Source organism: Callospermophilus lateralis, chromosome 13 (genome assembly GCF_048772815.1).
Source record: "Callospermophilus lateralis isolate mCalLat2 chromosome 13, mCalLat2.hap1, whole genome shotgun sequence".
In the NCBI taxonomy this organism is placed as follows: Eukaryota; Metazoa; Chordata; class Mammalia; order Rodentia; family Sciuridae; genus Callospermophilus; species Callospermophilus lateralis.
The window spans coordinates 11,579,458-11,607,078 of record NC_135317.1 but is presented as its reverse complement, the minus strand read 5'-3'; the positions used below and the strand labels follow the sequence as shown (position 1 = coordinate 11,607,078).

At 49.6% G+C, this 27,621-nt stretch overlaps 1 protein-coding gene across 2 annotated transcripts in view; it reads right to left on the bottom strand.

Annotated features, from left to right (window-relative positions):
* Nucleotides 1-8,647, bottom strand: part of Cog2 (component of oligomeric golgi complex 2) — a 32,393-nt gene extending 23,746 nt beyond the window's left edge. For both annotated transcript variants that reach the window (XM_077105091.1, XM_077105092.1), the window contains exon 1: nucleotides 8,519-8,647. In XM_077105091.1, the coding sequence (XP_076961206.1) occupies nucleotides 8,519-8,590 (72 nt within the window). In that variant the 5' untranslated portion in view covers nucleotides 8,591-8,647. The remainder of the gene's footprint in view (nucleotides 1-8,518) is intronic.
* Between the last annotated feature and the right edge of the window lie 18,974 nt (nucleotides 8,648-27,621).

The following is a 27,621-nucleotide window of genomic DNA, read 5'->3' as shown; positions in this document are numbered from 1 at the left end:
TTTTCAAGATGTTATTTCAGCTGGATGCTTCTCAGAACAGGAAAAGTTTTTTTCTCCTGAATTTTATAAGTGATAAATGTGCAATGCAAGATAGGATTAAAAAAAACAAACAAAAAAAAACCAACTTCCAAGCTTCAGGGATAAGCACTACTGATGTGTACTTTGTCACTATTTAACACTAAGCTTTACCTCCTTGCAGACCTTTTCCCAGACCACAAACACACAGTGTGCACACACAACCTTAACATGCAGGCCTGTGTGTAAATGCTTCTCCCAAGCACCACCACCTGAGTGTGTCTGTGGCACACAGAAGTCTGCACACAGAAGTCTGAGGTCAGCCTGAGCAATACAGCAAGACTCCATCTCAAAAAATTAATAACAATAATATGCAAAGATGGTTTAACATCAAAAAATCTATTAATCCATCACATCAACAGAGAAATGTGATATTAACAGATGCAGAAAAAGCATTTGAAAAAATCCACACCACTCATGACAAATACATTCGTAAAACCAGAAAAAAGATGGAAAGTTCCTCAACTCTACGGGGAACACCTACAAAAAACCCACAGCTAAACTTCTATCAAGGGAGAACATAGACTCCTCCCTTAAGATGGGGAACAGGCAGGAATGGCCCCTCTCACTAAACCTGCTCAATAACTCCATGTTTAAGCTAACAGAAGGACATATAAGATGTACCAACGGGGAAGGAAGACATAAAATTGCTTTTGTGCTCTGATAATGTAATGGTATAGAAAATCCCAAAGGAAACCAACCCAAAACAACAATGCCCCTGGAACTCATACACAACAGTAGCAAGGCAAGTTGCAAGGAAAATATTTTTAAAAAACCAACTATTCTCCCACAAGCCAGCAGGGAACAAGTGGATTGAAAGTAAAAGCACAACACAGCTGGGCGTGGTGGCGCATTCTTGTAATCCCAGCAGCTTCAGAGGCTGAGGCAGGAGGATCATGAGTTCAAAGCCAGCCTCAGCAAAAGCAAGGTGCTAAGCAACTCAGTGAGACCCTATCTCCAAAGAAAGAAAATACAAAATAGTGGTTGAGTGCCCTGAGTCTAATCCCCAATAACCCCAACAACAACAAAAAAGCACAACACACTCACATTAGCACACAAAGTACAAATTTAACAAATTGCACAAGAGCTACATGAGGAAAACTACAAAACTCCAATGAAAGAAAGCAATGTAAGACCTAAAACATGTAGAGATATACCTGTTCATGGGTAGTAGGAAAACTCAATATCCTTAACTCAGTTCTTCCCCAATCAAAATCCCAGGAACTATGGGTTTATTAATAGAATGATTCTAAAGCATATTTGGAAAGGCAAAAGACTGAGACTATCCAACACAACTCTGAAGAAGAAAAGCAAATCCAGAGGACAGACCACCATCCTTCCTTAACACTTTTAACACTTCCTATTAAAGCTACTGTCACTAAGGCCACTGGGTCTAGCCAAAGAACAAAGACCAGGGTAACAACAGAGCACCCAGAAACAGCCACACAGACAGAGTTCGCAGATCGCTGACACAGGGCCCAGGCAAAACCAAGAGGAAAGATGGCCACTTCAAAAGGGGTGCTGGCAAAACTGGACCTCCATGTGTAAAAAAACCCAGCTGGGCTCAATGGCACAAACACCTATAACCCAGCAATTGGGAGGCAAAGGCAGGAAGCTCATAAGTTCAAGGCCAGCCTGGGCAACTTAGCCAGACCCTGTCTCAAAATAAACTTAAAATGCTCTAGGGTGGGGGTCGCTGGGGTTGTGGCTCAGTGGTTGAGCACTTGCCTAGCATGTGTGAGGCACGGGGTTCAATTCTCAGCACCACATATAAAAATAAAATATAGGTCTATCAACAGCTAAAATTTAAACATTTTTAAATTAAAAAGAAAAAGCTCTGGGATGTGGCTCAGTGGTAAAGTGTCCCCAGGGTTCAATTCAGTACCAAAAAACAGAATTGTTGAAACACAAATTGTTTATACCTTTCTCAAAAAATAATTCAAAATGGATCACAGACCTAAATTTAAAACACAAAATTATAAAACTTCTAAGAGATAACACAGGAGAAAAGTCTAGATGATCTTGGCTTCAGCAATGACTTTTTAGATACAACACCAAAAACAATTTAGGAAAGAAAATATTGATAAGCTAGACTTCCATTCAAACCAAAAGCTTCTGCTCTACAAGACACTGTCCAGTGATGGAAAAGACAGACACAGGCTGGGGGGAAATATTGGTAGGACAGATACCTGAAAAAGGAGCTGAACCCCAAATACAGACAGAAGTATTAGAAACAACAGAAAATCTTGCAGCCTATATGGAAAACGGCATGAAGGCTCCTAAAAAGTAAAAGAACACCCTTGGACCCAACAACTCACTGCTGGGACTTATCCAAAAGAAATGAAGTCCCTCTCGGAAGAATCTGCACGCCACGTTCACTACAGCTTCGACAGGTGGCCAGTGTCCACCTCCAGGTAAAGGCACAAGGCGCACACCATGTGCCTGCCCAGCAAGGAAAGGAAGCCTACCACCTGTCACCAAGCTGATGGAGACAGTGATGTGAGACACAGGAACACAGGCACCGCATGGCCCCACTTACACACAGCACCTAGGAGTATGCAGAAGGGTGGCCATCAGGGCTGTGGGTGGGGTCCAGGGGTACAGACTTCACGGATGAGATGAATGCACTCCAGAGAGTAAACCTACAGCATAACTGTAGTTTAACAATCCGGCTCCAAAGAGTAGATTTTATGCCCTCTGACCACAGGAAACGGGGAGGGTCAGCACAGGAGGGTAGTATGGCCCTCAGTAGTCATACTAGCATGACTATGGCAATCACTTCACAAGCATCAGAGAAGCTGGATGATGTGATGATGACCTTAGGCCTGAACCTAAGCAACTCCACTTTAAAAACTCCAGTATGACACCTGCAGTCTCATCAGGCATGGCCAATGGAACCCTCCAGCATGACCCTCAGGCACAAACAAGTCACTCCCACCCCACCCCCCCACCACCCGCCCATAAACTCAGAATGAAGCCTCTGTCAGGCTGCCCTCACTGGATAAGAGGGAAAGGTGAAAAGATCAAGGTGGGGACCACCAGAGCAGATGTTCTAACCCCAGGGTAAATGATGTCACTAAGAGATCCAGGGGGCAGATAATAAGGATTGAAAAGGGGGTCAAAAGCCCCAAAATTTGGTATAAATAATAGAGTAAATGAAGAGACATTCAGTCAGCCAACACTGATGCCCTCATGCTGAGAGCCTGATGAGGATATGGACTGACATCCCAACTCTTCTCATCCTTTGCTGATCTTCTGCATCTTCCTCATTGCTCTCAAACTCTGCAGTCACATCTTGACCCTGGGGAGAGCCACAACTTCTCCCTACCACCCTCTCCTCAGTCAGCTGTCAGCTCTACCCTAGGAGAAGTCTGTCTTGGTTCCTGATCTGATCACCTCGGTCTAAGTGTGTACCTGCTGGACTTAAAGCCTAGGGCTTGAGACTTTAGAACGGACACTTGAATTTAGCATGCAGAGGGAATGTTTGTCATGAGCCTGTCTTGATTAAGTGTGTTTGCAGTGCTCAGAATTAATCTAGAACTGTTTGCTGTGAATTGATTATGTCTATTTCAGTGCTCAGCATTAAGGATTATCGTTTTCCCGATTAAGAACCTATAGAGTGAAATGGTATTGAGTGATTTGAGTGAATAAAGCATTAACTAGGGCAGAAGCGCGTGGATATTCTTTATTTCTTCCCCTGTACTGCATAAGTTGCACCTTTTGCTCATCATGACACATTTCTGAACACAATTTTTGTTTGCCAATCGGTAAGGGGGCAATAAGAAATAATGTACTTTAAAAATGGGCAGAAAATCTGAAAACATGATGGATATCACGTGCTCTTAGGGAGTTGGGAAGGTAAACAAGGTGCCAGGATGCACCAGATGCTGGCGAGGGTGTGCAGCAGCAGACACTTCCACTTCTTGCTGATGGAAGCTGTGGTACAAACCCTTTCGTCACTGTCTCCAGCTCCTGTCTGTGAATCCACTGCCTGGCAGCCCACCTTCCCCCTCTGGCCACACTCACTGCATCTAACCCATAGGCCTGGAGCCAGCTTACCAGGAGTGCTAGACTAGACTCCCTTCCTTAGTGAAAGGCCTCAGCCTCAGCCCTGCTTGCAAGGCAATGCACCTCAGCTCTGACTCCTGAGCTCTTGATGTTACTCTGAGCATCACACCTCCCAGAGCTCCTCCTATTGAGACAAGGTGCCTTGCTTCTACTTCTCCAATGCCAAAGCCTGGGAGTAAGCAGACAGAGGCCCTAGTTTGCCCTCAATAGGGGTGTGACCTTAGGGAGGCTAACCACTTATGGGCCTCAGCTTCCTTATCTGTAAACCAAGAAAAGAGTACTAGTTTCTTTCCTTTTTTTTTTTTTTTTTCAGAAAAAAACACAGAATGTCAAGAGCTGGAAGGAACTGCAAATTTTAATCAGATAAATGCCACCCTATTATACTAACAAGGAGATATATTCCAGAGAAGCCAGTGTTCTGCATGATCACATGGGCAGTCAGCTGAGCTGAAACTGGAGCCTGTACCTCATGCTGTCACTATTCGATCAGTAGTGTCTCTACACCAAGACGAACAGGTGGCCCTGAACACTTGCTTCAATATTCACAATGCATCCAAACAAAATACCGAGGACTCTCAAAGAGTGGTTCATCTCCCACTAGTTCATTAACATATTGTTGACATTGACAGTCACAAGGACGCCCCCAATTTCTCATCATTAAACAGGTATGAAGTGCCAGTCCAGAGGTCTAATAACGCCACCAAGAGGGGGAGGCCCTAGAAGGACCTAAGTTCAACACAGGCAGATTTAGACTCTGCATTGAAACAAACTGCATGCCATTAAGGATTACCTGCCAATGGAATGAGTGCACCTCCCACACTCAAGCTACTCTAAGTGCAAATTTTTGGATGCACATTTTTGGGTGCCAGACCTTACCTCCTCCTTCATATCTAGATTTGCACAAAGGAGGTAATCAATCAATGCCCACTAACAGATGTTTTGGGAAATATTTTCTCACAGCCAGGCACACAGACCAGCCAGTATACTTGCAAGATCAGATAAGCATTTTGAAAAGAGCATCCTGCTGCAATATAGAAAAAGGACTAGACAAGGATACAAGGGATGAAGGAAACTCAGAAGCAGCCATGAGTTTAATGGCCCAAAATAAAAGTAACTCAGAAGGTCATGGAGGAGATTGAGAGAAGATTAGTTCAAGAGACATTTAGGGGGCTGGGATTGTGGCTCAGCGGTAGAGCGCTCACCTAGCACGGGCATGACCTGGGTTCAATTCTCAGCACCACATAAAAAATAAAGGCATTGTGTTGTATCCTTCTACAAAAAAAGATTCTCTCTCTTAAAAAAAAAAAAAAAAAAAAAGAGGCATTTAGAAGTGAAATCATAAAGCCTGGCAACAGACTGGACAATGGAAAGGGGAAAAGAATCACTCATCTGGGGCTGGGGTTGTGGCTCAAGTGTTAGCGCACTTGCCTAGCATGCATGAGGCACTGGGTTCAATTCTCATCACCACATCAAAATAAAAATAAAAAATAAAAGATATTGTGTCTACCTAAAACTAAAAAAAAAAAAAAAAAGAAGCACTCATCTTCTGGCTGGGTGGTGGAGCATTTTCTGGACTGGTAAGACGAGAAGGTAAAAGGCTTCAAGGGAAGGAAGTTTTCTCCTCTGTTTCCCACACATCCAGCTTTAAACATGCTGAGTTTGAGGTGCAGGACTACCCCAGGACGTCAGGGAGCTGAGTACACAGAATTGGAGATCAGGAGACAAACATGCCAGAGACAGGAACCTGTGTCACCTGCCTATAGGTGGTCAGTGAATCTGCATGGAGCACATCACCAGGGCACGTGAAAAGGAAAGAACACATGACTGAGCCTATAGCCAGCCATTCAGTAGATATGAGAGGGACAATGACTATTTAAAATAAAGCCAGAGAGCATCTCTGAAAGGTGAAGGAAGGAGATGGGAAAGGTGTACTGAATCAACATCCGCTGACTGTGAGAACTATGCAGAGGAATACTGGGGCCGTAAGTTAGCAGGAAGTGAGCGTGAGTGAAAGGTGACAACCTGAAGACAACTCTGAAGCCCAGGGTTCCAGGGAAGAGCTAAAGGTGGGGGACTGAGGGGAAGAAACTAAATCACAAGCACATTTGTGAAAGCCAGTGGGAAAGCATGGGGAGAGGGGTAAGAAGGTTCTGTGAAGGATAGGACACGCCAGCCAGCAACAGTGCAGAGTTCAGAAGGCCAAGCCCCAGACCAGTTGGGGAAGGCAGGATTGAGACTGTTAGCAGCAGCTGAGGATATACCCATCTGATGGCCTGGGAAGTCACACAAGGAGACAGAGGAAGGATGTGATTTCAAAAGTATGCCCATGTTCATGGGTCTAACTTGTCCTTGTTAGCACACCACTTTCTCTCCTACCACTGAGCCTTATGTCCTACTTCCTGTCAACTGGCTGCCAACCCTAAGGGTTAAGTAACCTCCTGTTATTAGTCAGTCCCAATGCCACGAATGTGACTATATAATTTCCTGCTTTAAAGTTGACTGTAAGGGCTGGGGATGTGGCTCAAGCGGTAACGTGCTTGCCTGGCATGCGCGGGGCGCTGGGTTCGATCCTCAGCATCATAAAAAATAAAATTTTTAAAAAAGATGTGTCTGCCAAAAACTGAAAAATAAATATTAAAAAATTCTCTCTCTCCTTAAAAAAAAAAAAAAAAAGTTGACTGTAGCTCCACAATGAACTTTGCATGGAGCACAAATTCCTCAAATATCACACAAGGCCCATTCCAACTTGCAACCCCACCCCACCTACTGGTCCAGTCTCCTTTCCGACATCCTCCCACACTCAAGCTACTCTAAGTGCAAGTTTTTGGATGCACATTTTTGGGTGCCAGACCTTACCTCCTCCTTCATGTCTAGATTTGCACAAAGGAGGTAATCAATCAATGCCCACTAACTGAATAAACAATTGCTACCATTGCCCAAGCAGGCTGTCACCATCTTAGGAAAACTAATGTCCAGTCAAATGACTGGACTTCAAATAACCCCAACTCTCCTAATGCATACCTGACATTTTAACCTCATGCATAATACCTATATCTGCTACAAAAATATAAATGAGGCACAAATGTACAAACCACCCAGCAAGCACTCCACACATCTTTTCTGCCACAAAATTGTATGCATGTCTTCCTGAAGGAAACAGGAATTGCAAATAACTTTCAATTTCCAGTTCCACCTAGGATATCAACATTCCACACAGAACAGATATCAACATTCCACACAGAACAGCCGTTCTCTGTATTTTCTTCTACATGCAAGTGGTTACATATATCAGAGCTACAAACTTCATGGCATATTGAGAAGTGTAAGAGCCATGAAAAAATATGAAACTTTTTGCATTCCTGTTGCTAATTCCAAGATCTGTTTGATGACTTGTATTTTGTGCTTTCTACTTTCTGAAGCTGTACTTATCAAAGGCATCTGTCAGCTCTGAGTGAGAAAGACAGTGGGACTAGGGAGTCAGAAAAGATGCTGGCTCTGGTCCTGAAGGAACGCAAGTCTAGAGGTGGACAAGATTCCTGAGGTCAGAAGGCCCCTTATCTTGGCAGTCCTTTCTTCCTTCAGGATACCTCTCCCCATGATGTGGCTAGTTCTTCCCACTCTTTCAGGGCAGCTCTCAGGAGGGGGTGGAACACTGGGTTTCTGGATCAGTTGGCAGTCTCTGAAGTATTTCAGAAATTCCATTCAAATCATGCTTTTCAGTAGAGGCCTGGTGTGAATCCGCCGGAGGGGCACAGGAGGGGCACAGGTACAGCATCGGTGGGACTAGCTAAGCCCCACATGTGGATACCTGCGCTCCAGGGGATACACAGGCTTTTAGAACACCAGAGCTTCGGAGATGCAGACTGAATACAAGTATCAAAAAGAGGCCAACTAAGCAAGAAAAAAAACACTACCCCTTGAAAGATTTAGCAAAGAAAGTGGAACAAGAGGCATTTAAGATGTCTACTAAGTAAGCCCAAACTTGTGACTTTCTAACTCTGAAACTAGCTCCTGAGAGGTGGCTAAAATCCCAATTTTAAGAAATCGAACGCCACCTATTTTGAACGGTTTGAGACACCGGAACGGTACAGCCAACAGGCAGGCCCGTTCCAGCTCCCGCCAAGCGCGGCCGGCTCCACGGCGGAGCCCGACGGAGTTCACCCCCGGTGGCCTGTCCAGAGCTCCTCTCTCTGCAGTCGGCACTCTGCAATTATCCTCAACCTGGCTTCGGGTGCTCCAGGGGGGAAGCAAGTGCACCAGGCGGGGGGAAGCGGGTGCGCCTCGGCGCAGCGCCCAGGGAGCCCGAGCCGGGCCGACGGGCAACGGCAGGGCCTCCGCACAGCCCCCGCCCGGCCCAGCCACCCGGGCCGCGCACCTTCATGAACTCGTCCTTGTCGAAGCACAGTGCGTCCGGCCCGGTGGGCAGGCTCATCCCGCGCCTCTCCATCCTGCCGACCCCTCAGCACCGAGTCCGGCCGGACTGCGCAGGCGGACACGGCGGCCCGCCCCTTCGCGTGGCTCACTTCCGCCAACATGGCGGCTACAAGAGTGGCGCAGGGCAACGGGCGCTTCCGGGCGGTGCTGTCCCCAGCGGCGGAGGTCGGCACTGCAGCCTGGCGCTCGCCCAGGAAGGCGCCTCCCCTACGACTGCTCCGCCCAGCGGCAGCTGGGTTGCAGCTTAACAGGCTGGACCCGGCCCTGCGGCGCGGTGTCCACCCGGCACGGGCCCGAGTGCATCCGTCCTACTCGCAGGTGGCAGTGTGGCCGCGCCCGCGAGCCCCTATCCGCCACCGGGAAGGCGGGTTTTCGCACCTCATCACCACGAAGGGGCGCCGCCCATAGTGGACTCCCAGAGGAGCTCCACAGCGGCAGCGGTGCCCCGAAGGCTCCGGAGCCCTTGAGGTTGTGGGCACGGGGAAACACACGTTTAACGTTGGGTTTACTAGTGAGAAAATCTTCAGCCATATGCAGGTCTGGAATGTATGTTAGAGTAGACCCCAAATATCACATTGTTTCCTGCTCCCCAAGCTCATGTTGGAAAAATACAACATTACTAACTCAAAATGCCATTATCATCACAGAGTGAGAAACTGATGTGACTCCATTTTTGTAAATAAGTAACAGCAGCTTCTACCTCAAGGCCTGTCCTAAGGAAGGAGGCGTGACCCCTGTCCTTGGAAACACTCAGAGTCTTTCTAGGCAGATAACCACCCTGCTGAGTAGTTTGTCTGCAAATAACAGGAGACATCTGTGGCACCAGGTGTCCCTGACTCAGACTAGGTGAAGACCCATAGCAACCCCCTAGCAACCACCAATCAGCATGAGACAGGGAAAATACCTGGGATGCCAGATGACCGCCCCCCACCCCCAGTAGTTTATAGTGGTTGTTAACATGTTGGGAAACCATGTAGTTTAGCATGCAGGTACACTTCTCGTGGCCTAAACCAATCAGTTCAAAGGAATCCCCCTCTTTTACTAACCAATCACCCCTACCCAAATTGCTCCCGCCAGTGAACGTGCTGATCAATGTTAAGAGTTGTTGTTTGACTTTCCCCCGGTATGGAATGATTTGCTGTGTGATGTTGTGATGCATAGAGTATCCCCCCAAAACCTATAAAATCTCACTGAACAAAGGACCAGGACTCACTCCCTGGGACCACTGCATCTGGAATGGTTGTGAGTCCAGGCTTCGAGCTTGCAATAAAGACTCTTGTGTGATTACAGCGGATTTGGCTCCTGGAGTTCTATTGGGGCCCCACAAATCTGGCATTACAAGAGGACTGTTGCTCCTGTTGGATAGAAATCACGGTACTATGTGCAGCTCCCCAAGTGCTAGCTGCCCTGCTTTGAGCACCAGCAGCTCTCAGCTCTGGTTGTTTGCAGCCCTCCTTGCTGTTCCCCTGACAGCTTTTTCAGCTCCCGCGAGCTAGTGGCTCCTGGCTCCATCACTCCCAGCGGTTACAGCTGCTGGCTGCCCTCAATGCTACAGCCCCAGGTGGCTGTCACTTCATTGCTACCAATTCTTAGTGCAACCAGAACAGCCTGCTCAACTCAAGCTAAAAATCTCAAATAGGCAAAAAAAGAAAGAAGCTTAATTGGGGTTTACAGTTCAGCACAAGGGGAAGCAGCATAGTGGAAAGAGGAGGCTGCTTATACAGACAAAAAGACCGGCTCACACATGCACAGTGTCCTGCAACTGCAGCAGACCTGCTTAGTCATAGGTTCCTCTCAGTCAGATTGGGGACAGCTAAGGGGCTGCAGAGGGACAGAGTCACCCAGAGAAGCTATGGGTATAGTTACAGGGGATAGATTTGGACAGAAGTTGCCAGAGCCAAAGCTAGTCAGTGACCATGGGGTGTTTGATGTGGTTGTGGTTGTGAGGTGTTTTGGGGCAGCCATAGTAGAAAATAATTTAAAGTGCCTCTTGGGGAGCATTGGGCCTCTCTATATCACTAATAAAATCAGCAGTTCTAATGACCAATCTTGACTGACCCTGGGAGGCTTACCCATTAACACAGTCACATTATTGGTAGGAGGTGACTTTTAAACACAGGCAGCCTGTACCAGTGCCAAGGGAGGGTAGAGCATGCAGGGAATACCCAGCATGGCTCTGTGGGAATCTCAGTGAGCTAGAACTTGCACTCCTTCCGAATTCGTCATTCCCTTCTGATAGAGTCCCCAAGCCTTTAGCAAACAAATGACCTTAAATGTATACAGCCTTGTGTGCTAATCCTGAGAGACCTGAGGGGACGAGGTACACAGGGCAATGGGGGCTCTCTGCTGCCCACTCTCCTCTCAAGACTCAGTAGGGAGCAATCACAGGCCATGACCATGACAGCGCACCATAGATGGGGCAGAAGGAAAGATCTTGCTGCTGGTGGAATACCCTAATGAAGATAAAGGAAACAGAGAGGAAGCCAAACCCTGCCCAGAGGACATGGCTCCACATCCACTCAGCACCTCTATTCAGCTGGCACAATCATTTCTGCTGTGAAGATTGGTAAACTACAGCTCATCAAAGATTGTCGAACAGCCTGTCTGCAGCCTGCTGAGTGTCCACTGCTGCCCTAACCACATGCAGCCTTTGACCCAGCACTGGATGGTCCTGCAGGCTTCCAGGTACCCAGTGCATACGCTGTTAGGAATTTGTCTACCGTTGGGTGTTTGAGCACCATCTCTAGCAACAACGCCTATTGCACAGTGTCTGTAGGAGGAGTGAACCAGAACATGCATGTAAAGTACCTGATCAGTGAGACAAAATAAGCCACCTGCACCCTGGCTTTCTTCCCCTGTGATCTATACCTTTGTCAGAAGAACCTTGATACATTTTTTATTACTTTAAATCTCTTCTATATTCCACCATTTTCCCCTTCATATTCTCCTTTCTTTATAAAGCAGGCACCTGCTACTTCATTTCTAAGTAAATATTAACCCCCTTTGACTTTGCATCTTTAGAAAATTCTTAGTTCCCTCTTTTCATTGTGACAGGTCTCATTTCTTTCTTCCCACACTCACCTATCTATAGGCCCTGCATTTGGGGCAGGTTTTCTACTAAACACTAAAAAAAATGCAGAGAAATCTCATGCTCTGGAAACTCGCATGGGCATTTTCTATTCACCATCCTCTGTTCTCATTCCAACTCTCACTTGTTTCCTGATTGTACAAGAGTCAGCTGTCAGATCAGACAAGGCAGGCGACTGGACTTTTATGGGGCTTACAGCAGGAAGGGAAGGGCTTGGGACAGGAAAAGGTGTTCTTAGAGTCCCTTGCCCCCTTGAAGTTGGTCAGGGGAGTTGGCTGAATTCCAGGATTGGCCAGGGGGTCCTGCTGATTGACAGGCGTTAGTCAGGAGGTCTGGCTGATTGACAGGTGTTTCCGCCGGCATTTGATTGGTGTTCTTTTCAGGCGCGGGCTGCCACTAAGTCGCCACCAAGTCACTGCCACCGACCTAACATTAGCTCTTGAAGTCTCCCTCTGTAATATATTACTGGTTCCCTTGTCAATGTGTTAAGTAAAATTTTTACAAGCATTTCTTACATTTGAATGAAAGTCCTCGTTTAAACAAATTACCTTTTAGCAGCATTTCAAATAATAAACTATAATGAGATTCTAGTAAGTGAACATGCAGAGAGATCAAATTGGAGTGGATTTCTGTATGGCCAGCACTATATTGGGAGCTAAAGTGAATGAGGCACAAGGCCTGTCCTCTTGAAGCCAGATTTAAAGATAGGAGTTAGTGTAGTCAGGTAAATCGGGTCTAATATCCAGTATAATAAAGAATGGAGTAAAGAAGATGGAGTCAGATCTGAGCTGGATAACCAGAACAACATCAGGGGAAACTGAAATGTTAATGTCCCCAAGTCCCCAACCCATCCTAAAGAACTGCTAATGAAGTAGCTCTCAGCAAACTGGGAGGTGCAATTCAAACCACCCCAGGCCCTTCCTGCCCAGATTATGCTTCTCTGCCCCATCAATCCACCAATCTCCCACCTTTTGGCCTTCCCACCTACATTTTATCACTGCAGGATAGAGGGAAACAAAGGACAGGAATGTGGGAGGACTAAAAGAAAACCTTTGTGTAAAAAAGGGAAGACCTGCCCCTTTTCACGGATTCTGCCTTTTGGGTCCCTTTCTTCCTCTGGGGAGAAGTCTTTTCTGCTATACTTTAATAAAGCCTTCCACTTTCCACTCTACACTTGCCTCAGCGTGCTTCTATGGTGTTATATTTCAGCATTTGGGGAAGCAAGATCTCGTCACCTGTAAGCAGCGGCAACACTCTGATCCTGAGGAACTCTGAACCTGTGCAGAGGCAAGACTGCACAGATAGCAGCATGTGACACCCTTACCAATGGAGTTGGCTCCACCTGCTGCCAACAGAGCTCCTTGTATGCCCACTGCATGCTTCCCCTGCCCCCAGACCCAGGTCACCTGCCATTTCCCTTGGATGTCCTGCTGACACCTCCAATTCCACACATTGAAAAGTCAACTCATGGGGCTGGGATTGTGGCAGGACCTGGGTTCAATCCTCAGCACCACATAAAAATAAAGGCATTGTGCTATGTCCATCTACACCTAAAAAATAAATATATATTTTAAATTTTAAAAAAAGACAAAGAAAAGTCAACTCATCATCTTTGCTGAAGAATCTGCTTACCTTCCTACGTTCTGCTTCTGGACAAGTAGCTCCACCAAATGCCAGCTGCTTATGCCAGAAAGCTGGGGCTGAGTCACCCACCTGAGACACCTGTTGCACTTTAAAACAGTTGACCACAAACAGTTGACCAGATGGTACTCTGCACCACCACAGACTCCCATGTCTCTCCCTCAAATGGAGATGCCCATTTCACATGTCCCAGCCTGCCTCCCACCCACCACATCCCATCCTTAAAACACCCCTCCTCTTTGCTCACTCTCTGGTGGGACACTGTTGGGGAAAAAAAAAAAAAAAGCAAATTAGACAGGAATTCCCTAACCTTTCTGTCGGGAGCCATTCTCACACGTGACTGGGTGACTCCCGGTCAGGGTCTGAGGCGCTCTGGCTGTGTCGGAGCTTTCCTGGCCCTCTCCTGTTGAGAGAACCTGTCCGTGTGGGGGTGTAACTGACCACTGACCCTGACCTTGGAGTGCGGCCCCCCCTTCAACCTTCATTGGATGGAATTCTCCCCTGAATTTCTTGCTCCCCAATAAAAGGCTACTCCCTGGCGTGCTCACTCTCTGTCTCTCCTGCTAGCCCTGAGTAATCCTTGCTGCCCTGCAGGGCGGTTAGAGGAGGGAACCAGAGAGGGGAGCTGTCTCGGACCTGGTCATAGAAAAAGGTAACTGAGTCTGTGTGTTTATTTCGATCTCTGCTAGCTAACTTTTATGCCAAGAACCTCATTAATGAAACCATTGCGCTGGCCGCATGGTAGACCTTTCCACTATCAAATCAACTCTACCTGCTCAGGTCATTGGCAGAATAACCTCCTTGCTCTTGCAGGACTGGGCCCAGCCCTGGGTGGCTGTTGACTGGGGCATCCCTCAGCCTCTAAAGGCACTGGTAGCCCCTGCCATGCTGTCTTCTCCATGGTAGTGGACAGCTTGGCCCTGTGCTTCCTCAGAGCGCAGGCGAGCCTCTCATCCACCATGTGCATCACATAAGCACAGGAGTGACGGCCCCTTACCTTGATGGTCTACTGGTCAGAAGTAAGTCCTGAGTGTGGTCCCCACTGAAAGGCCACAGCTGGGGGCAGGTATTAGGAGGCTGCTTAGATGTGGCCAGCACACTCCTGCTCTCCCATGCTCACTGCTTCCGAGGTGTGTCTGGTCCCAGGGCTTTGGCCGTTTTCTCAGCCCTAATGATGGGGGTTTATGCCCACACCCTGGACATTCCCTGACCCCAGACTTATGTATCCAACTCCCTGACAGTTGCCTCCATGCAGATTGAGTGCAGATTTCAAACTCAACCTGTCCCAAATCCTGTCCTGGTTTCCAGTGAACTTCCCCTTGCCCATCCTTCCATCTTGGTCAACACTGCACTGCTGCAGTGCCCAGGCCCAAAGCCTCCACACGGTCATTCTTCACACTTAACCACCCACAAGCCCCCCCAGAACACACTCAGCCTCGTGCTGCACCTCACTACCTGCACACCTGCCATGCTGGTCCCTGCCAGCACTGCCTCTCATTCAGACCAGAGGGTCTCAGCAGGGGTTGAGGGGTGACTGCTATTCCCTCTTGTGTTTTTGAGAAAGTCTGGAGACACTTTTGGTTGGTGTAGCTAAAAGGGTGCCACTGGCCTCCAGTGTTTTTAGGGATGCTGTAAACATCCTCCAAGACACGGGACAGTCGTCTCTGGGACAGCTACCCAGCCCCAGTGTCCACAGCACTGGGGCTGAGAAGCCTCCATCCAGATGGCCTCCCTGCCCTGCCCCTGCTCCTCAAGCCCATTCACAGCAGCCTGAGGGAGGTCTTAACCAAGAACAGGGCAGGCTGTGCATGAATCCACAGGGTGGCGCTCCCCACCCCTCTCCAGCCTGCCTCCTAGAATGCTCCCCAGGAGGCTCTCTTGTCCCCAGGAGACCCAGACTTTCCTCTGACACACCAGGCACAGCCCCACCCCGTTTGCTGCTGCCCTTGTGTAGATGCTCAGCCCTTGTCCTCTCTTGGTCTTTGCTTCCATGCGAGAGATGTTTCTGACTCAACCCTAAATGGAATAATGCCTGCTCCCTACACCCCACCTCCATGACCCATGTGCTGCTTTGCTTTTTTCTCAAGCACACATCAACTCCTGAGATAGACAGGTAGGCAACTGACAGATAAATAAGGAGGTAAGTAGATGGGTAGACAAGTGGTGCATGGATGATGGATTGACAGATGGACAGATGGATGATTGATAGAGGAGACAGGTAAGAGAGAGGGTAGATGGGATGAGGAGACAGGCAGGTGGAGACACAGGGAGGTGAGCAGATACCATTGTACCAGGCCCATGAGGCCTGAAGAGCCTCACGCACATCAACATGGCCTCACGCTTGATGCGTATGTTTGTAAAGACAGCTGGGTGTTTGGGATGGTTTGTGTTGTTGTTTTATGATGAGTCAAAAATTAAGCTTTAAAATAACAGGCCTCTAAATGCATACAGCAACCAATGGTGTGTATATTACATGCATGTGTTCTATGCACATATGAAAACGCCACAGTTACCATGAGACACAGAACCACAAGCACCATAGGGGCCCAGGGAAAGCTATAAGAACCTGGGAAAGTATGGAGCACTCCTGGAGCTCAGGCAGCGGGTGGTAGGCAGCACAGGGCCATCCACCTGAGGGCAGGAGCTGGGAGCCAGGGAGTCACTCAAAGCCTAAAGGTACACCTGATGTCTTGCTGAAGAGGACTGCACAGCCTGAGGTGCACAGCTACTTCACACCATGCTGAAAGGACTGTGCTGATGAAACAAGGACCCACTAGTGGGCATGAGAGGCTAGCATGTTGGGGCTAGCATGCTGGGGCTTGGGAGAACCAGAGTGCCCCGCCTCCTCTTACCTTGCATAAGCCTTCCTCATGCTGTGACAGTGACAGCAGAAATGAGGCTACTTCACATTCAAGACAGTGTTGAAAAGAAACTGTGCTTCTACCTTTTTTCAATCCCCATGTGTGTGTATGGGGAGGTGCGTCTGCCTGGTCCCTAGCTGCTGAGCACATGCAGGCAGCCCTGCAGAGGCTCACAAGATGAGGAGCTGAGGCTGCCCACTGGCCTGCAAAGAACTGAGACTCGCTGATACTCTTATCTGTGAGCCTGGGTGGGGATGCTGCAGCCGCCAGATATGCAGCCCCAGCTGTTCCATGTGCCCCACAGGAGACCTAGAGGGGACCAGATAAGTGTCCCCCAGATGCCAGCCTCAGGAACTATGAGATAATAGTTATATATAAATATTTATTGTTTTAAGCTGCTAAATTCTGGGCAGTTTATTCTGGGACAGCTACAGATATACCTGAAACTGATGAATATGAAATACCATATCTAGCCTGGGTGCCAATCTGAGACAGGAGAGAAGAGCCCTCTGCTCCCCAGGAGGGGCTTTTTATTCTACGTTTCTGTCTTTAACAGCCATGACTGCCCCCACATGCCTTGTGGCCGTCTGTGAATACATCAGATGCCCCAAGGTCCCTTGGAGATCTCTGTTTCGGCTGTGGTGGCTTTGGTCTGGTGTCCATCCAGGTGACTCAGTGGCCTCTCGGATGACTCCACTCTTCTGCAGCCCCTCAGCTGTTCCCAGTCAGTCCACAGGAGCTCCTCCCTCCCCATGACTCTGCAGAAAGTCTGTGGTCAGCCACAGGACACTGCCAAGTGCGAGTCCACCTTTCCCCAGCAGAGCTGCTTCCCCTTGTCCTGCAGCCCAGGTGGGCCCTCTTTTGAAGAGCTGTGTTTGGCATGTTCACCGATCCTGTCTCAGGCAGGGTCGTCTGAGCTGGTTGCACTAGGAGCTGGCAACATGCGGGGCACAGCACTGCAAGTGGCCAATAGCAGTGGCCAGTGAGTGTGAGGGTAGCCACAGAATGGAGAGCTTCTGGGACCTGCAAGGCCTTGCTCCTGAAAGAACTCCAGTTAGCTGCTAGGAGAGCAGCAAGGAGGACTACTAACACCTGTTAGACCAGGATGCAAAGAAAAGACCACTGACTCCAATTAAAATCAAATTAAAGCAAGCTTATTATTTTGACCAGCTGGGCTGCCTCTCCTAACAAAAGCTGTGGGAACAAGACAGCACTGCAGTGTTCTGGCAGCCCAGCTTTATAGCCCAGAAAGTTACACAAAGGGGGGTTACAGATAACAAAACTTGGAGGAGCATAATACAAAGGCTAGTTTATACTTTTGCTGGCCCTGACATCAGAATTTATGAAGGTCATTAGAGCCTCAGAGAGGGTCGTTATCTGGCCAGGGATGATTTATGAGGCCTCACCAAAGTTTCAGAGAGGGCTGCTATCTGGTCAGGGAAAGCCAGGCATGGGTGAGCTCAAGGCATGGGCAGGCATTCCAAACAAGTTCAGAATTTGCCGTAATTTATAGTAAAGCCGAAATTATTTTTTCATGTCTTTGTGGTGAGATGTCTCCCACTTTTAAGCGGGAATCAGGCTGGGTCTATCACACCAATAGCTGAGCCACTGGTGCTCGAGATGCAGAGCTGGTGACACTCAGGGAGGGCCGCTCTGCTCACTTGTGATCTCTATCTGAACTGAGGAAATGAGCCCTCAGCTGATCGGCAACAAATTCCAGGCTCAGAAACAGGTCAATGCATCTTAATCCAATTCTCCTTCTGGGCTTGTAGACCTCCCTGTGCCCAGAATCAGGTGCAGGTCATGATGGTGGGACTCAGTGGAGGGTGACATGATTGCTGGTGGGGATGGTTGGTGGCAGTGAGGCTGGGATGTGCTGAGTCAGGTTGAATGCTCATCAGGAGCACCTCTTGTTCAGATGGAAGTCAGCTTCAGAACAGTCTACTCTACATCACAGGAAGAACTGGGTGCCTGTGCACAGCAGGGCACCCCAGGGTAGGTGCGGATCTGGGTGCAGCCAAGATGCTGGCATGGGGAGGTGGTAAATTGAGAATGGGCCTGAAAGTCCCTGCCTGTGGACAGAGCTGCTGAACACTGTGCCAGAGGAGGGGGCATGAATAACTTGGGCAGGAGAGGAACGGCAGTGGGTGGAGGACTGAGCCACCAGAGCCTACAGTGCCAACGTGAGTGGAGCTGCTGTGACTGCTGGGGCTAATTCCCATGGGAGGACATCAACATGGACTTGGCAGATTCCATCCTTTCTCATCTCTCTGGCCACCTGCCCAGCTCAGAACCACAGTAAGCCCACGCTCCCCACAGGCAGGGCCCTGCTGTTGCCTGCTCTTCCTGTTGCCATGGGTGCACTTGAAGGCACCCCAGAGGCTGCGGTCCAGCTGAACCGCTGCTGAGGCAGGCCTGGGAGGCAGGAGTGGGATGTGAGTGAGGTCAGGTGTGGCAAGGCCTCCCCCAGAACTCAGAGGGGCTTCAGAGTGGCCAGTTCTGGTGGGATGGCAGAGGCTGCATTGAGAGTTTTCCTTACATGCAGGAAACTGAGGGAAACTCCAACTCATGATTTTGCAGACAGGCTCCGGCCCAGGGTCTGCTGCTGGCCCTCTGTGGGAGGCTTTGGTTCCTGTCCTCCTCCTCCCCGGCCAGCTCCTGATGCCTACGACTGCCTTCCTCAAGAAGGAAACTCTGGCATTGCCTGGAAGGGGCTGCCCACTCCAGGAGCAAGAGCACACAGCTCTTTGTGAAGGACAATCCTACTGGGATAGTTTGCTCATTTTCTGATAGGTTCCATAAGGGAACTTTGTCCTGGTCCCTGCCTCTTTCCCCAGGAGAAGCCCATATTTATGTCTGGATTGAAGAGGCTTCTTATTCAATCCAGTCCACCTCTATGTATTAGGAAGAGAGTGGATACATGCTCTATTTTTGACAAGGCAGATCTGAGGGAGTTGAGGGTTAATTCTACTTCCTCGGATTTTCATTTGTGTTTTGTGTTGATTCTGCAAGCCTCTTCCTGCATTTTCCTCTTCAGAAAGCCACATAGTTGATTAGCAACATTTCATATCACCTGGTAAGAAAAGAACGTCACTTTGTCCCCTACATGACATAACATGATTGAAATGCCTATTGACAAGATTAATAGCACAGCCATATTTACCAACCTGTGCATTTCATTAACGTCATTTTCTTCTCTTTGCTTTACAAGAACAAGCCCTGTGGGATTCTCTTCCTGGAAATATGGCTGTCTAATCGCCCAGCTCATTATTCCTGCTGAAAATAACTAAAAATGTTTGACAAAGCCTTCCTAACAGCCCTGATGAAGTGGCAAGAAACCAAGAAACACAGGAGAAAACCCCAAGGGAAGTGGAACCAAGAAGAGTGAACAGTCCCCTTTCAGCCTGGGTGTTCACCAAATGCGCATATCGGAGCCCCAGATGTCAATGCCTGGGGAGTGCTGGAGCCTGGAGACCAGGCACAGGGCATCCAGTGGGTTGTTCTTGGGGACTCTCTTCTTCAGATTTGGTACCTGGGGCCTCATCCTCAGCCAGTGTGGCCTGGAATCATGCCTGATGTCCCTCCACCACCATGTCACAGCACAGCAAAGGAAGACAGCTGGCTCCCGGAAACAGATGAGAGGGCAACGCCTACCTGTGCTAAGGTCACTCACGATGGCAACACACTCATGACACCTGGGCGAGCAACACGTCCAGGATAAACACCTCGTGTCAAGGTCTCTGAATCAGATGGCCATCTCCCGACAGCTGTCTAATGTAAGGACACATCCTCCAGGAAGGAGGTAGCCTTACAGACATCAGGGAGTTTCCTCAATAGACTTCCTGGGCAAGCAGGTAGTGACAGGGAGGCCCAGCCAATGCCCAGGAAACAAGGGCACCCCAAGAGAGAGCCAGAAGAAACAACAGACCATAGAAGCTGGCCCACAAAGACTTTCAGTGCCGCGATTACCAAACACAGTAGGACTTCTTAAGTTAAAAACAGACGAAGTTTCATGATCAAAGCTATTTGAAAGAGTGAAGCTGAATTCTTAGAAGTAAATGTAATAAGTAAGCCTGATCACAGTATGGGTGTGACAAAAGAGAACTGGCGACAGGAATACAGCTCGTTGTTTATACAGAATGCCTCACAGAAAGGGGAAGCCGTGGAGAACTTGAAAGCAGGTGTGCGGCTGGAGGTGCAGAGTAAGAAAATTTCTCCTAGGTTGAAGTCAGGATTTGGGGATAGCAGTCAGAATTCAGGAAGCGCCCATGGACCCCTGGGATGCAAAACCAGCCACTGAGCGACCCAGCCACTGAGCCACCCAGCCATACCCGTGTCCTTGCTCACAGAAGGTGTGGTGCAGGGCAGTGTGTAAGTGCAGAGGAAACTGGCCGGGACTGTGCAGCCCACTGGGCTCACCGCCAGCCAGCCCCGCTGCTGTGCTCTGTAAACATGGGATCTGCTTCTCAGGCTCCTGTGAAAGCCCTCTCTTCTTCCCATCAGGTGTGTAATGCTAGCTCTCCTAAATAAATCCCTGCTCATGCCTCTGACGTGTCCTTAAATTATTGCCTGTGATGTTTGTCAAGAACCCTGCTCCTCCTGAGTCAAGGTCCCCTCCCTTGGACCTCCTCAGACCCTCGGGACAGGGGCAGCTCAGTGGCCGAGCACTTGTTTAGCTGCACGAAGTCCTGGATTTCATCACTGGCAAGGGGGGAAAATGTCTAATGTTCCTCTAACCAACTTTTAGAAGCAAAGAAAAGAGATAATGAGGCAAAGACACCATTTGATGAGATAATGGCTGAAATTTTTTGACAATTTTCAAGACCTAGATCCACACACAGGAATGAGGCAGAACAGAGGGTCCAATGCTCCCCAACAAGTACTTTTGACTTCTCTTTCTCCCACTGTGGACAGCTGTGGCTGCCTGAATACCTCCCTCTGCCTCAGTCACATCAGAGACCATGCCTGCTCCCAGGGACTGCAGTTCCAGCTGTGGCAGCTCCTGCTGGGTCCATCCCACGACCCTGCCCCTCTGCAGCCTTTAGCTGTCCCCAGGCTGGTCTGCAAGGCCCCTCCTTCCCCAGGACCAAGCAGAAAATCTGTGGTCAGCTGAGGACCCTGTGCATATGGGATCCCAGGTTTTCTCTATGAGCAGTCGCACCTCCCCATCAGAGAAGCTGACATGCTGCTTTCCCTCCTTCTATAGCTTGAGACCTAATGTAAGCCTTGTTTTAGTCAGTTATTTTTGTTTGTTTTTGTTTTTAGCTACTGGGACTAAAATACCTGACAAGAACAGTTTTAGAGAAGGAAAAGTTTATTTGGCCTTCACTGTTTCAGAGGTCTCAGATGGCTGACTTCATTGCTCTGGGTCAGAGGTGAGGAAGGACAATCATGGCAGGGGTGTGGTAGAGGGAAGCAGCTGGGGACATGGCACCAGGCAGCAGAGAGAGCTCCACTCTCCAAGTACAACATATAAACCCCAAAGGCACGCCTCCAATGACCCACCTCCTTCAGCCACACCCGCCTGCCTGCAGTTATTACCAGTTAATCCCCAGGGGATGAAGGCACCCATCAGATTAAAACTCTCATAACCAAAACCTTCACCTCTCAACCTCTGCATCATCTCCCACTTGAACTTCTGGAGGACACCTCACTCTAAACCATAACAAATGTTTCAGATGCTCTTCATCTCACCTCTCCCGGCTTTCTCTCAGGCAGAGCAGGCTGAGTTGCTGTGCTAAGAGCTGGTACTGCTGAGGCCGCAACCCTGAAAGTGACCTGCAGTGGGGGAGCTGTGGAGGGCTGCCTCTGGTTGCCGGACCAGCCCTGGAGAGCTGGGGAGCTGCTGGCTCTGACTGCCAGGAGGGCTGTGGGGAGGCTGCTAGCTCTCAGGGAGTGGCACTTCCCCACTTTGTGATGTCTACCCAAGTTGAGCAAAAGGACTCTCAGCTGATTCAGAGGAGCAACTGCTGGGGCAGTAGTTCCCAGGAGCAAGGGAAGTCAGATGGCAACAGAATACCCGAGGAGTGCTGAGAGAGAGCAACTGCGTGTGTGCCCATCCCTGCAGCCAAAACGGATTGTCAAAGGGCTGCTATGATTTATACTAAAAAGCAGATGTTTTGGTGTTCCCTGCTGTTCCTGGCATAGGAACCCCAGAACCTCAATTCCCTCCTCGAGTGCCAGGAGCAGCTGGCTGTGACATCTCTGAGCTGGGTTCCCAGTGCAGAGCCCTAATCCCTTTGGGTTCCTGAGTCAGGTGCAGGGCTTATTCTGATGAGAGCACACTTGGTGGATTCCCTGGTGTGGCTGGTCACCAGAAATACAAAACCAACAGAACTTTCCAAGTGTTGTTTTCACCCTCCAACTCCCGGAAAGCAGAAGGGCAGGAGATTGAGTGAGCATGGAGGGTGCTTTGTGATGACACCCTGGTGAAGTCTCCAAATGGTAGGGTTTGGGGAGCACCAAAACTGGAGGTCACACCCTAGGCTGGGAGTGTCGACCGGATTCCCCAGGGATGGAAAGTTCTGAGTGCAGGACACTTCCAAACCTGGCCTGTGCTCCTCTTTAGCTGGCCACTCATCTGAATCCTTGGCAATAGCTGGTGGACACAAGTGCTCCCTGAGCCCCATGTGCTCTCCTGGCCAACAGCTGAATTAGCAGGGGATTGCAGGGACCTCCTACTCATGACCATCTGGTCAGAACACAGGAGACCCCTGGAATTGACAGACTCTGAGGTGAGCCAGTCTTGAGTGACACAGCCCTCAAACTCTGGGAGATAGTTTCAGAGTCGAAGTCACAGGACACCAGCTGCAGTCTGGAGATTTGGAAAGCTGGTTGGTGCAGGCAGAACCCCCAGCACCCAGGCTCAGAGTCAAACGCATGCACAGAGGGAGCCCTTTGTTTCCCCTTGAAGAGTGAAGTCTAAATAAAGGCACCTCAAACCAACAAAAACTGAGTCTGTCTCTCCAGAGAAGTCAGGGAGAGTTCTAAGTAGGAGGAAGGAGATTTTAGGCAGAAGTTCAGAGGTTCAAGGAGTGGACAGAATAAAGTGCTGATATGGGATAGGTGTACTTTCTGTGGCTCCACGAAACAAGAACAGCGATAGTTTTAGATCTTGCAGAGGCAGCTTAGCACGCACACACACGCACACACACACACACACACACACACACACACACACGTGCACTTCCAAGTGGCTCTGCCTCTCTTTCTGGGCCTCTGGTCCACTGGCTGAGCCAGCCATCGTTTTAGCCCCTGCAGCAGCTTGAGGACAGCGAGGAAGGCAAGGCAGCATCAGGAAAGGCCGTGGGGCAGTTTAGCAGGGCGAGGGCAGGGCAGCTGGGGCTGCGACAGGTGAGAACTGCTAGGGAACCAGAAGGCTCACGTGTGGATTCAGACAATCTGGTCAAGCTTCTCTGTGTAGTGATCAAATCGCCATAAACTGACCCCTCTCTCCAGCCACTAGAAGCATGAATCAGATGGATGGCCCAGATCCTTGGCCCAGGGTTCCCAAGGCTGTTGATGATGACCAGATGCTGTACTTTATAGGCCAAAGGTCCGTGTGTTAAAGGCCGATCTCCAGGGTGGTCCTATGGGAGGAAACATCTGGAGATGGAGCATAGGGGAGGTCATCGTGTGTGTGACCCCTGAGTGGGATGTCAGGCTGAGCCCCTTCCTCTCTCTCTCCTTTGCTCCTGGCCATGAGATCAGCAATTAGCTCTGCCATATGCTCCCTGCCAGCACCACCCAGCATCCCCAACAGAGGCCCAAACCAATGGTTCATCTTGCCTTGAAGTGCAACCTCCCAGACTGTTTAAAAATGCTCTGTAAAAGGTCTGGGAAAATAGATACCAAATTGAGGAGTTAGCAGGGTGGGAGTGTCAAAGTGGATACATAACCTTGTCTTCCATGCAGTTGACTTTTAGAATACTTTCTAATAACTATGCATTTATGTATCACTTGTGCGGTTACAAATAAAATTACCTTTGCAACGCAGTCAGGCTATTTTCAAACAGGGAACTCTAACAGACCTATGAGCCCAGCGGGAGATCAAAGATCCTCCATTCACAGTACCACTTGCTTCTGTGCCTCCCAGGACAAAAGGGGAGCAAAAGCTCCCTGCACTAGCAGGTTGGAACTGGGTTTTGGCATAGGAGGCAAGCTGCCTGCCAGGCTATTCCGGCTCTCCCTTTGCTCACCAGCTCTTCAAAACTGCATGGCAGCCATGTTACCTGCACCGACCAGCAGTTGGGTCAGCCTCTTAGATTTTTCACAGCTGATTTCATGCAGCTCCACCCTGGAGTCCTGGTCTGCTTCTGCTTGCTAGCAGGACCCTTCTGCACTGTCCAGCTCAGGGAAGAGCACTACCCTAAGGGTGACATCAGTGCCCTCTTGGGAGTGTGTGTGTTTTACCAACTGTGGTTAAGTTTATCTGTCACAGTGCCTGGCCATAGGATGCCCATATTGTTGTTGTTGTCATTTCCAGATAGGTCTGTGAGGGTGTGTTGGAAGGGTCAGAAGAGCTCGGTGCCACAAGGAGTCAGACAGGTGCTCGGAGGCAGTCAGCAAGGCAGACTCTACTGCAGAAGGGCGTGCTACCGAAGCTGGCACGCAAGCACACTTGGGCAGCCAGTCCACCTGTTTCTGTCCCTAGCACAGCACTGCCCCTTGCTCTGATTGGACCTCAGGGCTACAATCTACTTTTAAAATTGGGGAGGGAAAAGGGAAGGGCTATAGTTAAAATGACTGATTGGATTTTACATACTGATTAGGGCTAAATGCTGTGTTCTGAAAATGGACCATAGGCTGTCTGATTCTCACAGAAAAGATGAGCATTTGACATGTGGACTGAGAGAAGCCTGCGACTCTGCCCCGTGTGGGTGGCATCAGCCACCCATCGAGGGCCTGAGAACTTGTGCCACACAGAAGCTGTGTGTGTGTTCACATTCTGATGTCAGCCTTCTCCTGCCCTCGGTGCTTCTGCCTCCCAGGCTCTCACTCTCACAGTGAAATTCATACTATCAGTTTTCTGAGCCCTAAACCTGCAAACAGTGTCTTGACTTTCCTGGGTTTCCAGTGGCAGATAGCAGGTCATGGGACTTTTTGGCCTCCATAATTCCATGAGGCAACATAGTATAATAGATCTACCTTCAGGTTCTTTCTCTGGAGAAATCTGACTAATATACCTACCAGGTGGGATGGAATTGGACAGTCCTAGGGCTGTGTTAGCCTGCTGTAGACCTAAAGTGCAGCCTTGGGGGATGGGGCAGGGTGAGAGAAGGAAGGGGAAGATAGTCTCTGTGTCCAGGTAAGAATTCCTTTGCTTCCATCCCTAAGCTGTCAGTGTGCCAAGTTTCTGCCCCGGTTGCCATGTTAGCTGTAGGCAGATGGAAGATGCCTGGACGCAGAAGACGTCTGCAGAAGAAAAGGGAGAGCTGTTGGCTGCTGGGTAGATGCTGGCAACTCCTGCTTCCTTCCATCCCTTAGGTTTTATGGAGGAGGCAGTTTCTGCTGAGCACCAGCTGGACCTCGCAAAGCACCTGTCCTCATCCTTGCTCCCCAGCCTTGACTCCACTCCTGGTTTCTATGAGATCCACTGTCCTGACTTCCACACAGGAGAGAAGACAGGGGCATTTGTCCTGTCTCCACCTGGATGGCTCTGCTATGGGTAGGTTTGCACCAGGAATTGGACAGTATTTCATGACCTGCCCTCAGACCATGTAATGAAATTTGGGTCAGATGCTGTTTACGATTAGTGGAGTAATTGCTGGCTTCCCCAGTGCCCAGGGGCACTGGTCAGTTGGCTGAGTCCACTCAAAAGCAGGTTTCCAAGTCCCTGTGTGCCCCTTCCTCGGGCATCAGTGAGGCCCAGGCTTCTCAGATTGGAACTTGGATCTTTCATGAGTGGTGGAAAGACCAACCCAGAAGGGCTTAAACAAGAGGGGAAGGTACCTGACTGGTAAGTCTAGAGCTTGGGTGGGTTCAGCCAGCTCAGCTGTTCTCACTGGCCCCTGCTCTCCATGAATCAACAGAGGGCCCCAGAGTGATGTAGTGTGGAGAAAAAAGGATATGTGGTACTGTCGGATACAAAAGAAGAAGGGGTCTGATCCATGTGGCAGGAAGAAGTTAGACTAAGCTTCACAGGAAGGCAGCTCTTTCCCAAGATGTCAAGGCCCAGGGCAGTTACTAAGAATGCGGTGCTGAGTGGGAACATAGCCGTGCACAGCTTGGCTCACCTGGGGCTGGGTGGCCTTGGCTGGTCTACTGCACTGCACTGGTCTTGGTTGCCTCACTCACAGAGTCTGTAGTGGGGCTGTTAAGGATCACTGATGTTCACTGAGGGGTAGAGCACCCCTAGCACCAGGCAAGATGCTCCAGACTTGTTAGCTGTGAGACAGACCTTGTAGGTGTGGCTGCTTTCAGACAAAGAAACGCAATATCAGAAGGTACCTTTCCCTTTCATGGACACAGAGGGCAGACAGGGTTCAAGGTCAGGTAGAGGCACAGCCTGCATAACCAGCCCTCTTCAGCCTTCCTAAGAAACCCTGGGGAGGCCATTAGCACAGTGTCACCCCTAGGAAGTGCAGCATACCTGCTGTTACTAACAGTGGCTCCACTGTGGCTGTCTGGTTGTTGCCTCTGGTGACAGCGTCTCAGGCTAGTGTGCCCGGTTACAGTATCTGGCCAATGTCTGTGGTTACTGTATTGGTTCATGGTATCTAATGGTTTTCCCTGGGCTTACCTGATACGACTCTACCTTATGACAGTGGACACAGAAGCCACCCATCATGGTGTGAGGGGACTCACATACCCCAAAAGGTCTACAGGATGGTATCTACTGCTCGCTGGTCCCATCAGGTGGCCAGGCTGTGTCCTCTGGGAAACTGATTTGCCAAGCCCCTCCCTCAGCAAGTGGAATATGTCCTCGCCCTGCAGTGCCCCAGATTGTTGGGCCAGCTCAGACCCAGCTATCAGCCCCTCACATCCTCCTGTTTCACAAACCTAGGATGGGGTCCCTGCACCCAGGGGCCCAGGCCTGGCTCTCCATTCTGTGCCTGGCATGCACCCATCTCCAAAACCTTCCTCCTGAGGCCATGGGTTCCTGACTTCCTGTAGAAGGGCACAGAGGGAGCGAGCTACATGTATGCCACAGGCCTAGTAAGTGCCGTTCCCTGCACCTCAGGCATCAGGTGGAAGGCCACATTGCATCAGGCATCACCCACCCACACACCCCTGTGCCTGGAACTCAGACCTGTTCTCCATCCCCTGAGGAATTCCTACTCAAATTGCCAGATTCAACGTGGCTACTACTCTATGAAGCTGCCCTGTCATCCCCGCCCTAGCTGGGACCACCCTGCAAGACATGGAGGCCCAAGTTCCATGCAGAGGACCACCCTGGACCCTCTGCCCTAGTTCCCCTGTATTGGCCCCTCTGTACTGGCCATGGCCCCCCCT